Raw genomic sequence first — 16,635 nt, 5'->3', positions numbered from 1 at the left:
TTTGGTGGCTTCTTGTTTCCTCTTCAGAATAATGAGTTGCGTACTTTTGGAAAGCATGGCTTCCTTGTATAAACTAATTTAGACTTCTCCTATGCTGATAGCACAGAGGGCAGGGAGAAAGTGAGAAGAAACAGATAGCATGTGGTCTCTTTAATCAGATACTTGAACCAGAAATGCTAGGGAGATGTCTTTCAAACCTAAGGTGTTTAGTTAAAATCCTGGTTTGAAAACCAATTACACAGTTTGTTTTTGCATTTTTTTTTTTTTAAAGTAGGCTCCCTGCCTAACATGGAGCTTGCACTCATGACCTTGTGCTCAAGAGCGTATGCTCCCCCGACTGAGCCAGCGAGGTGTCCCCCCAAAATTTAACTGTTCTCAAACCAAAATTTCAGAGAAGGTTAAAAATATTCTCTATGGGTTAAAAACCAACAATTTCAGTAAGACTCCTATTTGAGGACAAAATGAACTGTGTGAAAGTAGTAAGTTTTTGTGGTCTTGATTACATATATGCATGTGTGTATAAATATATGTACATATAAACCCTTTACGAGAACCCCAAAACACTTCCTTCCAGTTCTGAATAGAAGAAAACTTTGAGATCAAGCAATTCAGGGATTTTTAAGACATTAAGACATTTAAGACATTTTGACTGAGACCCACACTAAGAAACCTATTTAATATCACAACCCACCATTCCCATAGATAAATAGCACACATTAAAAATAATTTTCCAAAAAAAATGTGTACTTACCCTTAACAAATGATTGTACAACCACTTAAGGTCACACCCACTATCACCCTTCTAACTGCAATTAGTGGCAGGAATGGGCCTTCTCTTCTCTGGGTCAGGTGGGCCGGAGAGACCAAGCTCTCTAGAGTATTCACCCAGACCAGGAGACCCACATATAAAACATCTCACTCACAGTGATAAACATCCTCAGCCTCAGAACTATTTTTAACCAAACATGATGATAAAAAGTTCTAATTTTAAAAAAATACTAAAATGGCCAAAACGTTCAGGCTTTAATGGTATTACTAAAATTTGGCAAGGGATTAATAATAGGAAAAGAAAAGCAACCCTCTGACACCTCACACAAGCTAACTGCCCAGTAAGCGAACTTGCTCACGAGTGAGAACTGCACAGTGGGTCTGTGTGTCCAAGGGGGAAGGACCAAAGTGAGGACACCTGGTGACATAACGGGTGTAGTTACCCCAGCTCATGCATAGAGATGCATTACAGGCAAGCACCTTCTGGACCAAAAAGGTGGTACTGACACTCATGAAAACAGGACCATCTGTCACTGATTTATAGATCTTTTCGCTCAAAGAGGACACAGGACAGAACACTGTGGAACAAATACGAAACCCAGCTCCGTCCCCTCTCCTGGTAAATATCTCACTCTCACCTGAGCCTCGACAAAATTCTGCTACCTGTCTGCACAAAATTAAAACTTACTCCCAACACAGGGGAAAACCAGGCTTTGGGCTATGCAAGGTTATTAAAACATGAAAAAAAAAAGCTTCTCCATGCAATGACTTTGCAGCACTTACTGTCTGGGTGGGATGCTATACTTACACGGTAAATTAGCTTCAAGCTCTGCAACCTCTGTGGAAACAAAAAGACTATTGTTAATATCAGTCAAGCCTCCACATAAAAGCACCAGCTCTAAACTGGCAACTTCTTCCCCGATGCTCAGGAACGAAAGGGACCAAAGTAACTAACACCTACCCTGGGTCTGATGTTTAGACTTTAAGCCATGGAATTGTTTCAAAGACACAAAGGTACCTGTAGGATGCCAGGAAGTACAGTCACAGGCCCTTGAAAATGTACTTAGTATAAACGAAAATCATTTCAAAATTCACAAAGAAATCACCCACAGGTAAACCGGTCACTAAAGTGTTTTTGAAAGTCTTCTTCCCCCGCATAGCAGAACTGCTGCCCTTGGAATGTGACTTACATGTCTCTTCCAGTTCTTTTAGACCTGTCTTCCCCTGCGGCTCACCCAATGTGAGCTTGAACTTCTCCAGTGAGAGAAAACTCTGCCTCCTGCCGGGGCCCCAGGCTGTGCTGTTATCCAGCTATCTGTTAACATCTTGCTTATGGCCCCAGAAAGGGGGGCTTGGAGCCTTGGCCCTTTGAGTCATCACTCATTCAGTGTTTAAGCCCCACACCCCTTGGCCAGGACAAAGCCGCAACCCCCCACCACTATGACTATTAAGAGCTGAGGTCTGGGGGCACCCAGAAATAAGTGGGCAGGCAAATCAGTGGTGTCTCAGACATAACAGAATGTGCTCTGGGGTTCTGGGAGCACAAAGATTGCTCCCAGCTGTGGAGACTAGAAAAAGGAGGTCTATGGGCCAGGCTTTAAAGAATAAATAGTATGAAGGCCAGCAGAAGAAGAAGAATGCATTCCTCGAAGCTAAGTTAGTGATGTGCAAAAGCACAGAACACAGACAAGCACAGAAACCAGAAGGCACACAATGCAGCCAGAGCAATGGGTACGAAGCAAGAGAGCAACAGGAAACAAGGAGGAAAAACAGGGCCAGGATCTCGGAGGGCCTTGAGTGCCCAGCTTAGGATTCTCAACTTAAATCTGCAGCAGTAAGGAGCAGCGGGACACTTCTGAACAAGCTTCCAAACTTTCCTCAAGAGGACAATTTTAGAAAGGGCAAAGCAGAGGTCAGTGACCTGTGAGATGGGCACTCTGCAAGACAGCAAAGGCCTAGCAAAGGCAGGGAGGGTTGTGGTGCCTGAGCACATGGAGGACAAAAGATCTGCCAGCTGTGAGGGGCAGGAGGGTCAGAGATGGCAGAGGGCTGACATGCTGGGAAGTCCTGGGAGGAGGAAGCTGAAATCTGGGTGCGTGGCTAGGGCCGAGGAGTCCCCGCAGAGATGAGACTGACAGAGGGGAGACTAGTGAAAAGAATGAAGTGTGGCAGAGTAGAAGACAAAAGCAAGGGAGTCCCTCATGAAAAAAGGTGGAAAAATAGGAGACACATGGGCAACACAGTGACTCAGGGGACAGACTGATCCAAGGGAAATGAGGACCCAGTCAAGGCCATCCCATGTGGATTAGACATTGCTGAGGGCACTACAAACAGCAGGAAGGCAGGTGACAGGATGGAAACCAGATTACAAAAAACTAAGAAGCAAATGGGTGGTCAAAATATACAAGCAGTAGATACGACAATTCCTCAATTCCTTCACGTCAAGTACAGAGTGGTGGGCAGGAGAGGGCAAGAGGCCATCATGTGGCACAGCTGAACACTTAACGCATTAGTGGGAACACTGGCGGATAGCTCCACTTCGGGGCCAAGGATTTGAGAGACTCCAGACCTTTAATAGCAGCCATTTGAGAATCTGGGTACAGACAGGCAGCCCACTAACTGAGTTGGCTCTGGGTTCCAGGTATTTAGAATGGGCGCTCAGAAAGGTGCAATGGGGCAGAGGAGGGAGGAGCAACAGTGCCATGTGGGCTACAGGGCTCTACCCGATGCTCTTGCCTGGGAGAGACAAAGAGCAGGTCTCTTCAGTGGAGCAGGGCACCGGGAGAGGAGTGACAGTTATCCTCTTGCTGTGTGACTAGAAAAGGAACAAGTCTGTGATGATGTGCAAGCCTGGGAAGCCTGTTTTCTTGGCTGCTTTGTGTTGTGGTACATTTAAAATACAGTCACTTAACAAAACTGAACATATTTAAGAATCCTAAGAACTGATTATTATTCTTCTAATGACCACAGTGATCTTTAGTTTTGTCTTTCTGACTGGCGCGTGCGTTCTCACCCTTCCTTGGAGCAGGGCACTCACTAAAGACAACAGCGTGCGGCCAAGGGGGGCCGAGACCACAGGGCTAGCGCTCTGACGCTGCCCGGAGCCATGCTCTCCTCTAGCAGCTCACAAGCATTTGTTTTATCAAAAAAGCCCGTATTTTATCAAATGACTCATTCATTAATCACTTTAAAATAAATGTTCCCTATATGAACTGTACATTTTTCAACTACATGCATTTGTGTCTTTTATTATAGCATTATTTAGCTTGCTGGTAAAAACTTAGAAAAAACTGTCTTTGGGGGCCCTTGTTTTGAGAGACCGACGTTAGAACTGGCTTTCCCTGGCAAGTCTGTCCCATCCACAGCTGGGAGAACTCTGGGAGTCCAGCTTTAAGGAATACCCAGTGAAATGAAAACATGCTCAGAGGATTTGAGGAGAAGGGGCCATAAAACAGAAGCAGAATGTTTGAGAAGACTGTCTCCTGCCAAAAGATGGGGAAGAGGGAGATTACGACACAAGAGGACAGCAAAGCACTGACCAAGGGTGTGGTGGTGACCAAGCAACAGAACAGACCCCTGCACCAAAGGGATGGGACAGGGGGCAAGAGGCTTATGTCCCCAGGAAGCCTGACTGCTGTACAGGGAATCTCTGCCCTACCTGCACATCACTCACCTTGGGAGTCTTTTGCTGCACCCCCTCTTTAAAAAATACCTGTGGTAAGGTACAATTTTCTATAAAATAGACCCACTTTTAGTGTACGATTCAGTAATTTTTAGTAAAACCTGCAGTTGTGCATTCATCCCCTTAATTCAGTACCTGCTGAGCTTTTCACACTGCTTGTCCTACACAGATCCATCCCACCAGAAGTCTGATGGGGGATCTAGGGCTCTGAAGTTCTTACTCTCCCCAGGTATCAGAAACTGCTACAAGCTACTTGGCCGTGTTAAAATACCCACACACAGCTATTTACATAGATGGATTTAATAACTTCACTTTATCGTCTAGAATTCAAGTCCAAAGATGAGCTTATGCTTGCATTTCCAGGTACAGTGTTAGTCAAGGGGAGTGGACAAGGGCCAGCAGAGCCCCACCACAGTCAAGGCCTCCGCAGGCTTTGGGTCCAAGAGCAGGCAAGAAATACAATCTTGGGAGCACAAGACTTTCAGTAAAGATACTCAGCACTTCAGTTCAGTCCAGTGCAGAAGATAAAAGAGCCACATACCCTCATGGTGTTGTCACAAATGACACACAGTTTCTCTACACTTCAAATGATGGTAAATAAGAATTCATTAATATCAGTAGCTATCGCTTTAGAATCCAGGTACAAGTCTATGGCCAAAGAAACAAGCGAATTGCTTCAAATGCCTGAGAGGCCTCTTTGCAAAGCAGCAGCCCTTCCCTGCGTGACCTCACTGCCTGCAGGACACAACCCCTCCCTGTAAAATAGCAAGAAGTTCGGGTATTTTTAACCTGCTAAAGTCTCGCCTGTTCCAAGATGCTAACACCTCTACCCCTCAGCGGCCCAGCCTTTCTGGGGGGCACCTTGCACAGTTACGAGGCTGCACAACTTCCTTCTGAGAAATTAGACTCTTTTCCTTTCTAACTAAAGAGCAAACCACAGAGCCCACTTGAAGCACGACTGCCCTTAGATATCAGATTACAAAATCCACCCAATGACCACAGTGGCCCCCACACGACACATCTTCTCCATTTTCTGCCACAGGCTCCTCACAACACAATGCTCTTGTTGTTTCTACACCGGCTGCCCCTCAAATCTGCGCGTTCTTCAGGGTAAGGACTGTATAGTCTGACCCAGCCCCCAAACCCTGGTACTTGGCCCTGGGCTTGGCACACACAGGGTGCTCAGGAAACACTTAACAAATAAGTACTCTCGCCAGCAAGCTGCCCAAGCTCCTGGTGTGCCTGTCCTGAGATGTGAGAAGCCTTTCCCCTTGTGTAGCTGGCCCAACGCATTCCAAAGGGGCTGTGGAAGGGGCTGTGTTCCCTCAAAGTTCCTATGTTGAAGCCCTGCCCCTGCCCCGCCCCCATGTGATGGTATTAGGAGGTGGGGCCTTTGGGAGGTGGTCAGCATTAGAAGTCATGAGGGTGGGCCTTCACGGCGGGATAACTACCCTTGTAAGAGATACCCGGTGCTTGCCGGCCAGGAAGGGGTCCTCACCAGGAACTAAATCTGCTGATGCCCTGATCTTGGGAGTCCCCAGCCTTTAGGACCATGAGAATAAACATGTGTTGCTGGAGCCGCCCAATCTATAGTATCTGCCTATGGGAATCTGAGCTAAGACAAAGAGCCAATCAGAGACACAGATGGCTCTTGGCAAGAGCCAGCTCCAAGCCCCATGGGGCAGGACAGCTGTGCCATTCCACCCAGGGAGAGATGCAGCTACTTCCAGAAGACTCGATTACCTCCTTCCACCTGAACACTCTCTCTCAGATTTTACTGGAACTTTCTCTCTTAGCTTCCCGCCTGTCTTCATACATTAAGTACCCCCTTCTGCAGTTTCAGCATCCATGCACAGTATCCTTATCGGGGAGACAAATGAACTAGGGTAATAGTCCCTCCACAGAGCGGAGGACTGAGGACATTATGGAGCCTCACATCAGCCCTCCTACTCAGGCTAGGCCCAGAGCACTCACAGCGCCCTCCACACTCTGAGGGAGCAAGGCTGTAACCCTGAAAACCAGCAGAGCTGCTACAGCAGAGACAGGGTACCAATGTGAATGGAACTCAAGGCCTCATGCCACCCGTGCTTTCAACACGATCTGACGAGGCCAACTTGAAACCTCATCTGTCTTCCACAATCGTCCTTGCCTTACTGGGCTACGAGGCACACCTAAGTGGGGCCACCAAGCTTCCTGGGCAATCTGACTGGTAGTTAACCCTTCAACAAAGCCTTTTTAAAAGGTTAACCTTGGAGCCAGCTGCCTTAGCTCCATTTTACCAGGATTCTTCTTCTCTGGGCCACACTGATCCAGCTATTATTTTTTATTTTTATTTTTACTATCTTTTAAGATTTTATGTTTAAGTAAGCTCTACACCCAACATGGGGCTCAAACTCACAACCCCGAGATCAAGAGTCATGAGCTCTACCAACTGAGCCAGCCAGGCACCCTTCAGGTTTGGTTTTTGTGTTTTTTTTTTAAGATTTTATTTATTTATTTGACAGAAAGAGAGATCACAAGTAGGCAGGCAGGCAGAGAGAGAGAGGGAAGCAGGCTCCTCACTGAGCAGAGAGCCCAATGTGGGTCTCAATTCCATGACCCCGAGATAATGATCTTAGCCAAAGGCAGAGGCTTTAACCCACCGAGCCACCTAGGTGCCCTACTCTTCAGGTTTTTAAAAATACATACTGTAATGCTGCTAAGTGCTCTGAATATTCTGCCAGCATGGCAAGCCCCTGAGCCCACCCTCTGAGTCCTGGGCAGGGCCTGGGACAGAGAAAGCAGCTCTGGAGAACAATAAATGGTTCTCTTTCCCCCATTCTTCCAGGAACTCCATCGGAATAGGGCCCTTCCTATCCCATCCCATGACTGCTCATGTGGACACAGCAGCTGACCCAAGAAGGCACCTGTATCCTGGACACCGGGAAGCACATGTAGGTGGGCAGCCAGGCCTGGAGCATGGACATACCACACCCCCAGAATGCCAGGAACCACCTGAGATGTGAGGACTGGGATGGATAAAGGCACACACAAATTCATTCCCTCTTACTCCCCTAATTCCAGAACTGGCCCTGAACTCAGCTCAATCCAAGTCTCCACATTTAACAAAGACTAATAGAGGTGAAAGGGTCCTGCCAGGGTGCCTGGAGCCCTCTGGGATCTTTAGGGATCACTAGCAATAGGCTGGCACACAGCAGGGATATTCAAATGCCTGCTGAACGAAGAAATGAAAGAAGACACACACAATCCCATTATACAAAAAGTGCCAAGCTTGGGATAGCTAAGACCCTGCTATGCTTTTTTGGCAGGTAGGGTGCACCGTCAGACTTAGAACTTTTATGGGCTCAGTGGTCCCACAAAGGTCCACCAGGAACTCAGCACCATCTGCCCTGTGATTAAAAACACTGGTGATAGCTCCCCAGTTAGGACCAGACCTGCACAGATCTCTCTCCAGTGACCCCAGCTCCTAGGATTCAGGGCAGACAGCAGCCCTCAGTCCTAGTCCAGAAACACTCGATTATTCCACACCCTCCAGGGACTGCTGCTACAAGCATCCTTCCAGTTCCAGTCTGGAGGATGTCCCTGAGTTACCTAAGGGGTGCAAATGAAAAGCTGTTGTGACCAAGGTACCGGCACAGCAGAGGCCTCCCCCAGCCAGCTGCTCCAAGGTAAGCTATGGTTTTTCCATGGACAGTGGATTCCAGCCTTCCAAAGGCAAGAAAAGGAACAGGAGCTACAGCTCTGCAGCCACTACCGGCCCTCACCGTTAGCACCAACTGTCCCTGCCAACCTCCAATCTCCCCCATCTATCAGCTCAACCCTATTGCCATCTGCACCAAGCCAGATCCCGTACCTTTGGGCCATGAGATACATAGCCTTCCCTGCCTCCTCAGACCTTCACAGGGTTCTCAGCAGATGGCCTTCAGCCCTCAGTCCTTCCAGGACTGTGTAGGTTGCACAGACCCCCTCACCCCAGGCTCCTCACTCCTCTCAGGGCAGCCCCTCTGGCAACTGATCCATGCAGAGCAGGAAAACCTGACCATCTCACTTGACTGGGTACTGCTCTGAAGGCTATGCTTGCCCAAAGCAGAAGCTGTCTGGGGCCTTCCCCAGAGCTTGATTTCTTGCTCTGCCTGTTCCTGAGTCCTTCACCTCCCTCCATGGGTGTCAGTCCCGGGGATACTCATTTTTAACTATCCTGATACCAATTCCCCAATCCTAGGAATTCAGCCTATGGCACTGAATCCCAAGACGTATTAACACACTTTTCTACAAACTAATGATCGTCATGAGTAACACTCCCACATAAGCCAAAGCCACAGACCAGGAGGACAGTGCTGACTATAGCAATCTTGTTGAACTCAGACATCCAACTTCTCTCCAAGTTCCCAAAGGGGACATTCCCTAGAAAGAACTTCACCATGATCACCCCTCAAGTGCCCCACAAGGCCATGGACTCTTGGACTCCACACACTTCTGCCATCCGAAATCCCCAGAATGAAGACATCCCCCAAATCCAGCCAAGCAAAGGAGTGCTCTAGGTGCAGATTGGGCATTCACGGACCATCAGAGCATCCTTCATTACACGTCTGCTCTTCACAGCCCCCTCTCTCAGGCCAGGCCCACCCTGGCTCTCTACCCACACTCCCCAAATGCCCAAACTGCTCACCACTCAGCCAGCCCAGCCTGGTCCAACAGTCCCCTGAGGCAAGAGGGAGCAGGCCACATGAGGTGTGTGTTACACTGAGCCCTGCTGCCTACAACTACCCCAGAAACCTGATCATCACCAGTGCCCTGGGAGGATGGAAACAGGTGGCCCCACAAGGTAGTTTTGCACCTCTCTCTCTGATGAGTCTCACAAAGTCTAAGGACCTTATCAAGGCCCTGTAAACCCAGCCAAAGACATCTGTCCTGGGAGCGGGGGCGGAGTCCAGCTTTATGAGCCTCCATGGGCTCCCCAGGGCTGCATCAGGCCCTAGAGCCATTTGAGAGCTGCCAGGAGAATCCCTGAGCAGGGTGGACATGTGCAGAAGCCTCTGAACCTCCTTGAATGCTCTCTTCAGTGGACGTGCCCTTCTGTTCTGCTCAATCAGTTTCTGCTTGTTGGGTCTGCTCCCCTAGAACCTACCCCCCCACCCCCGAATGTGGGTCTGGCTGTGCTGCTACAAAAAAGTTATAATCTGGGCACATTTCTTAACCTTTCTGAGTCTCAGTCCTTTAGCTCCAAAATGAACCACCCACCTGGCAAGGCTGAGCAGAAGTCAAACAAGAAGTGTCCTATAAAGTGTCCAAAGGAGGGCCTGGTTCCAAGTGCCCTGTGTACAAAAGCTATTAACCACGACAAGGACATAGTGAAGAAGACAGAGGACAGCCTACTTGCTGCTTCCACCTGCTCCTCCACAGCTACTACCTGGGCCTTCCTCACTGTAGCTCCGGGGCACTAAACACCCTCCACTTAAGGACCATGACATCACATCAAACCCCTTCCCCAGCTTGCTTGGATCCTGGCTTCCTCCACAGATGGAACCCTCCAGCCAGCATCTGGGAAAGAGACTCAAGTTGTATCAGGACCATCTAAGCGAAGAGCTGTAGCTCATGTCCCACCCTCTTGACCCCTGCAGTGCCATCACAAATTATGAATTTAGTCTGACATAGTGGGTAATGTCAAAACCTAAGAAATGATTCTTACTCCATCATTAGTCAATCATCCATCAGGCTAGATAAACCAGAGCCAAGGCCAGATTCAGGGGCAGAAAGAATAAGGAAGAGCGCACCACATTAGACTCCCTAAAGCTGAGGCCTTCCTAGTGCCACTCCTGCCAAGCTCAGCAGTGCCTTGTTCCCGAGGATAAACAGTGCATCCACCCACACTAGCTCTCCTGCCGTTATGTCTGTTTCAGGACACACAGATGCCAGCCAACTCATGGTGTCTACCTGATACAACATGAAAACAGGCAGTCCTAACCAACTGTAAAGCTCATTGCTTCCTAGCTCCTTTACACTTAAGAAATGTAGACACATGCCATAAAGTAGAAAGTGCTGCAAATTCTAAGCTCCTTAAGGCAGGAACTCTGTCTTCCTCCTATTCTGTAGTCCTCATGACCCCAGGAAACTGCCTTTGCACTTGACAGTTAGAAGTTTGATTAATGAATGAATGCAAAAATGCCATACAAACGCATGCACATTCACACACTACAAAAACCCTTCTCCAAAGACTACAGCTCTAGGACACTCAGTTATTAATTCTGTGAAGGGAACTAATTTTGTACAGACTCTCTTCAGGCTGTGACTTGAATATAGTACGGAAGGATCCTAGAGATTACTGAATTCCACTCCCTCCCTTTACAGACCAGAAACTTGTGCTGAGGTGTTAAGAGAGGGAGTCTGGAACTCCTTGGGACCGAGCACAAGAAAGGAAGATACACGCCCCCTCCCCACTCCCAGCCCACAACCAGCCAGACATTGACAGCACTGAGACCAGAGTACCAGAGTCCTCCCACAGGCATTCTGGCAGCCCCTATAGAGCATATTTGAAGTGTGTAAGCCGTACCACATTTTCTTGTCCTCAGTATTCCCATAGTGCAAAGTTTTTGAAAGTGATAGGCAATTATATTTTTAGATATTTTCAAATAGGTATTCCTACTCAGCAAATGGGTGCTTCATATCTCCAAAGAGCCTCCAGTCAGAGTTCATTTTGTTACAGGAGAGACATCAGCTCACAAGGATTACATTACCTTTAACAAGCAGCCTGTCTCTCACAGACACTCTCCGAGTGGAGTCGGAGGCCGTGGCTGACGTCCGGGACCCTTTGAGACCGTCCTCCCGCTTCAGTTTGCTTGCCAGCGTCAGCATTACTGCTGCCTTTACCCTGAGACAGACCAAAGGCAGGGTTATGGACACGTCTCTAGACAATGACTGGAAATTGAAGACAAGGCCATAGGTGGTTGACTTTTTCCTATAATTAAGTCACAGAAAAATTCAGCAGATAAGGCGCATTCATAAGACTGCATTCCTTTATAATTAATTTGGGAAATCTCCATGCCATCCTCTGTAAGTCTAATTTTTTAAAGTACACAAAAATTTTAAGAAGGGAGAGCCATGCATTTAACACTCATTGGGCACCAAGCCCTGGGACACTGTGGTGACAAAGCTCCCATGAGCTCGTGGTCTAGGGGAGTCTCCACCAACAGGTTTCATGTTGGCCCACCCCTGTCCTCTAGCTAAGGGTGCCCCTCTCTGCTGCAGGGACCATGCACCTGTGTGTGTGGTGTCCCTTGTGCCTGGCCCATCGCAGACTGAAGGGAGCATCAGCCCTGGGAAGGAAGAAGCAAAGCAATGCTTTTTCTTCTTCCTCTAACCAAGGTATGGCTGAAACCTTAAGAAGCATCTTTGCATTTATTTATGTTATATCTTATTTACATTTTTTAGGCAGTATAAAGATCAGTATTAAGTCATAATTAATGCCCCAAACTAAATTCTCTTCAGTGGCTGCTTCCAATCCATCTGTGCTTCAGGCATTCCCTAAAACTCACTGAAAGCTCACTGTGAAGGACAATAAAGACCAAACACAAAAACTGGTCACCAGCCCAATATTCCCATAATTCCTTTGTTCCTTTCATATTATTTCCTTTCAACACCATTCTGATTGTTTTCAAAAGAAAAACGATCTAAAACTTCCAAATGAGAAACTTGACCCAAACACAAAACTTTTATTTGGAGGCCAAGATACTGAAAGCTAAAATAAGAATACGCTTCCTACACTGGTATTTTTAACCATTTTTAACCCAGATTTTTCACTTCTCATATTATCTTATTCTGTGTATCTTTCCCTCCTCCAAAGACTTTCAGATTTTATTTTCTATTACTTATGCCATAAAAAAGAAACCTAGTGAATATGATCTTCCATATACTATATGACCCACACACAAACACACAACTAATCCCTTTTAGAATCATTGGTCGAAATGCTTCAAAAGATGGTTCTATTGCACATTAGCATCCAATCTCCTAAAATTTCAAATCTGGGAAGGACTTCCCCCTCCAACCCCCAAGTTCCACTCTTTTTTTTTTCTTTTTAAAACTGATGTAGATCCTGTGACAATGGGAGCCCGGGAACTGGCTTGGATGAGGCCACTCAGTTGCCAGAAGCAGTAACCACAGAAACATCAGTAAAAAAATTTTCAAAAGGTTTTCGCAAACATTTTGAGTGTGATGATGGTTTTAAGGGTATAGAGATACACATCAACTGATCTAACTGCATATTTTGAATATGTGCAGTTTCGTGTACTTCAATCATACCTCAACAACGTGGACACAAATGTGAAAACAAACCAACATTAGTTTCTTCATTATCACTTGACCATGCCATCTCCCCAGATGAACATACACAGCGGCCTGGACCATAACCAACACACATCTCAGCTTTACCCAGGGCAGGGAGGTATTGGTTTGGTACCCTCACAACGGGGTGGGGCTTGGGGTGGGCATAGTCAAACAGCCATAGGGGCTCCAGCCTATACCTACCAGAAACAGAAGCACCATCCAGAGCCAGGTTCTTTTGCTCAGCCCCCACCTGGAATAATCTTGTCAGGAATCCCTTAAACAGATCGGGATCACAATAGGGAGTTTGTCACCATAGCCAAGTCTACCACCACACACCCAGATTTGAGCACATCAGTCCTGCCACCTGGTTAGGGTTGCCTGAAGATGGACCAACACAAGCATCCTTCACAAGGTCCAATTGGTTTTTATCCTCTAGCTGACCTTGGCAATACAAATATGGCAAAAAATAAAAAAGCCCAGCATGAGTAAAGAGAGTTCTGTAGGCAGAACTCTAGGAAAGTCCTAACAAAGAGCCCCATGGAGAAGCAAGTGCCAGGGCACATGCCTGGTCTACACCCAGCTCCCTGAGGGCCTGCCCTGAAGGACCCACTTGGAGGGTCCAAGTCAAGACTTGTTTACAAAGGCTCACACCAAGACACTGTGTCACTGCAATCTGAGAATTCTGCCTTTTTTTTTTTTTTGAAAGAGTGAGAGTGTGCACGCACAGGGGGGGGGGGGGGGGGGGGCAGGGTAGAGTGTTGAGAGGGAGAGACAATCCCAAGCAGACTCCCTGCTGAGTGAGGAGCCCAACTTGGGGCTGGATCCCAGACCCTGAGATAAAGACCTGAGCTGAAGCCACAGATCAGATGCTCAATTGACTGAGCCACCCAGGCTTCCCACTGCTTATTCTTTTTTACCCCTACTACTCCACACTGAAACCTACTCTGTGGGCATAATATGCCTCATACTCAACTCCACTAAGAGCTGGATTCCTGGCTTGCAATCTTCAAGTTTGTGGCCCTTAATAAATAGACGGGGCACTGACTGAAAGGTATAAAAGACAAGGATACTCATGTATTGTTGTCTATCAAAGAGAACACTAAACCCACTCCCCCAGCATTCTAGGATCTAAGTGTATACTGACCACCTATTTGTCCACCATCTGTATTATTACTGCATGCCACTGCAGGGATAAACCTAAGGCCTAATTTGGAAATGTTTCCTTAGCTGTTACATTAATTCTCTATAAAGAGATCTGAACAAAGAGAATTATTCAAACTGTCAAGAAGTTTGCCAAACACCTGTAGTTGCTTCAGGATTCTCCTTTCCTTCCATGCAGTGCTTCACCCATAGAAGGCCCCAGAGCTGCCCCTTGACTGTGAAGTACACAGTGTTAGGGCAGCATTTCTGCTGACAAGATGAGCTGCACAGAACAGCATGCTCAGTTTCTTTATTCCACAAGTCCCAGTCAGCCGGTTTAGTCCATTTAGTTCCTCCTCTGGGTGGGACTTGCTCTCGGGCTGTTCAAAGAAGACTCCTGCATGCAATTACTGGTCTCATCATCAAGTCATATATACTTGGCATTCCTGCCTGTAGTAGCAACATCGGGCCAGGTCACCTGTGCAGGGAGGGATACCAGGAGCCAGTCAGCTCCTGAGTGAGGAACTCCAAATTTGCAAATCTTCCTGCTGTGGAAAAGTCCCAATCTCAGAGTAAAAGATGGGACTGCAGGTCACTAGGGGACAACCAACTTCTCTGGCCAAAGAGGCCCTTATCAGGACACAAAAATGTCCACACTGTACCCTCCTCCTTCAGAATGCCAAGGCCCAGAAACCTCCCACCTGGCAGGGGAGTCACCTTGGTTGGCAGACCGACCTTTGGAGCCCAACCCTTTATTTTCATCAGTAAACATGCCCCCTCCTGCACTACCTACTACCTGAAGTGCAGGCAAATCTGGGGGGAGGTCCTCAAGCCACACACCAGCCAGCCCAGTGATGATTTGTCTCTGAAGGTCTCTCCCACCCTTCTGACCCCCCAGAAATCCTTTGCAAGCCGCCCTCCTCCCTGCTCCTCAACATCAGCTTTCCCATTTCTGGAATCTTCTGTTTAATCTGATGATACCCAGGTCTGGAGTGCCCTCCTTCCCTTCACCGCGTACTCCCATTCCTTCCTCAGGACACCAGATTCCTATCCAGGGTCCAATATCTCCTCCAAGAAACCTTCTCGAGCCACTCCAATCCATCCTGCGTCCACTCCAGGGCCCGAGCGACTGCAGACAGGGGAGGGCCCGTCCCCTCATGTGACAAATGAGGAAACTGAGCCCTGGAAGGGCAGGGCCACACCCAAGATTACACACCAGCGGAACCGGGTCTAGAATCCAAGACCTGTTGTTCAGATCATTCCAAGATACCCTTCCCCCCTCAACCCCCCATGCGGGCAAAATCCTCCGAAGGAGCCGAGGCCGTCCCCAGCCGCCGGGCAGCTACCGGCGGGTTGGCGAGCCGGGAGTCCCACTCCTCACCCCCGCCGCTCTCCGGGCCTAGCCGGACTCCCGAGGCGGAGGAGTCGGACGGCCCGCGTCCGAGTCCCGCTGCCCCCGGCCCCGGCGGGCTGGTGACCTTGGGCTCCGTTTCCTTCTGGACAATGCGGCCCGCGGCTCCCCCGCGACGGCGGGCGCGAGCGAGGCCGTGTGGGCGCCGGCACAAGCAGGCGCTGGCTGCGGGCTGCCCCTTGAGCCCGGCGGCGGCCAGCGCCCCGGCCCTTTCCCAGTCAGGCGGTCCGGCCCCGCGCCGCCGGCGCCCGGCCGTGAGAAGCGCGCGGCCTGAGGCGGCCCCTGCGCCGCCCGCCCTCCGGCCCGCCCGCGGTACCGGCGCCGCCCGGAAGCCCGCGGCCGCCCCTCTCCCGCCGCGGGGCCACGCGCTGCTCACCTGGGCACCCCGAGACAGGCGAGGCGGGCCCGGCACCCAACACCATGCCCGGCCGGCCGGCGGCGGCGACACACGGCCCCTCACAGCCGCACCGGCTCCGGGCGGCGGGACCGGAAGTAGCGGGGCGGGGACTCAGCGGCTCTCGCCCGCGGCGGCCGCGACGGCAGCGGGCGCTTTAAAAAAAAAATTCAAAGCCCGGACGAACTTTATTTGGAGCCTGACACGCGAACAGCGGCGTGCGCCGGCTGGGGCTGGGCTCGGCAGCTGGTCTCCCGGACCTCGCTCATTGGCAGAAGGCGCGGCCGGGGGTGGGGGCGGGCGGGCGTAAAACTCGCCGCCCCTGCTGATTGGCGAGTAGCGACCGGGGGCGGGGTCCTCCCCACAGTTCTGGAGTCTGCGCACCCCGGTGCCCGGGGCTCCGAGCAGCGTTCCTACCTCCATTCATTTCGTGGTGTGTGGCGTCTGGACCTGCGCCTCAGAGGTGGTGGGCGCAGCCTGCGATGCAGGAGCGGCTGGGCCTGAGCTGCCCGCCTCGGTGGATGGGGTGCCCGCTCTGTGCGCGGCACAGTGCCCTGGGGGCGGAGGACCAGGCGTCAGGGGTGAGGGGCGGGGCGGTCAGGTGTGCAGCAGCCACCCATCAACCCCGAGGTGTGCTTCGGGGCAGCCTGCAGGAGTGCCTGGACCCTTTCCTGATCTTGTCTTTCTCCTGTTACACGTGTGTAAAATACCTGCTTTATCTATTTCTAGCTTGTTGAATACAAATTCTCATGTCCATTTGTACCCCTGTGATCGGATCGAAATAGGCGCTGGGGTGGAGGAGTCAGACAAGAGGGCTCCTGAAGGAATGGGTCGTCGAAAAGATGAGGTTCACCACGTGGACCGGGAAGAAAGAGCCAAGGAGTTAGAATTTTATTTCCAGAAGCCCCATTGAATGGT

At 49.6% G+C, this 16,635-nt stretch overlaps 1 protein-coding gene across 6 annotated transcripts in view; it reads right to left on the bottom strand.

Annotated features, from left to right (window-relative positions):
- The window catches only part of UBE2F (ubiquitin conjugating enzyme E2 F (putative)), a 57,493-nt gene extending 41,256 nt beyond the window's left edge, over positions 1-16,237 (bottom strand). For 2 of the 6 annotated variants that reach the window (XR_004288652.1, XM_032355326.1), the window contains exons 1-3: positions 15,700-15,870; positions 11,185-11,318; positions 1,577-1,606 (exon numbers count right to left, since the gene is read on the bottom strand). Coding sequence is in view for 5 of the 6 variants with exons in the window: in XM_032355326.1 (XP_032211217.1) it covers positions 1,577-1,606; positions 11,185-11,302 (148 nt within the window). In the remaining variant the exon portion in view is untranslated. Of the gene's footprint in view, positions 1-1,576; positions 1,607-11,184; positions 11,319-14,073; positions 14,391-15,699; positions 15,876-16,134 lie in introns of those variants that run through there. The other 4 variants (XM_032355329.1, XM_032355330.1, XM_032355327.1 and 1 more) reach the window with 4 other exon arrangements.
- Positions 16,238-16,635: the final 398 nt, after the last annotated feature.

Source organism: Mustela erminea, chromosome 8 (assembly GCF_009829155.1).
Source record: "Mustela erminea isolate mMusErm1 chromosome 8, mMusErm1.Pri, whole genome shotgun sequence".
In the NCBI taxonomy this organism is placed as follows: Eukaryota; Metazoa; Chordata; class Mammalia; order Carnivora; family Mustelidae; genus Mustela; species Mustela erminea.
This window is presented reverse-complemented; position numbering and strand designations above follow the sequence as displayed.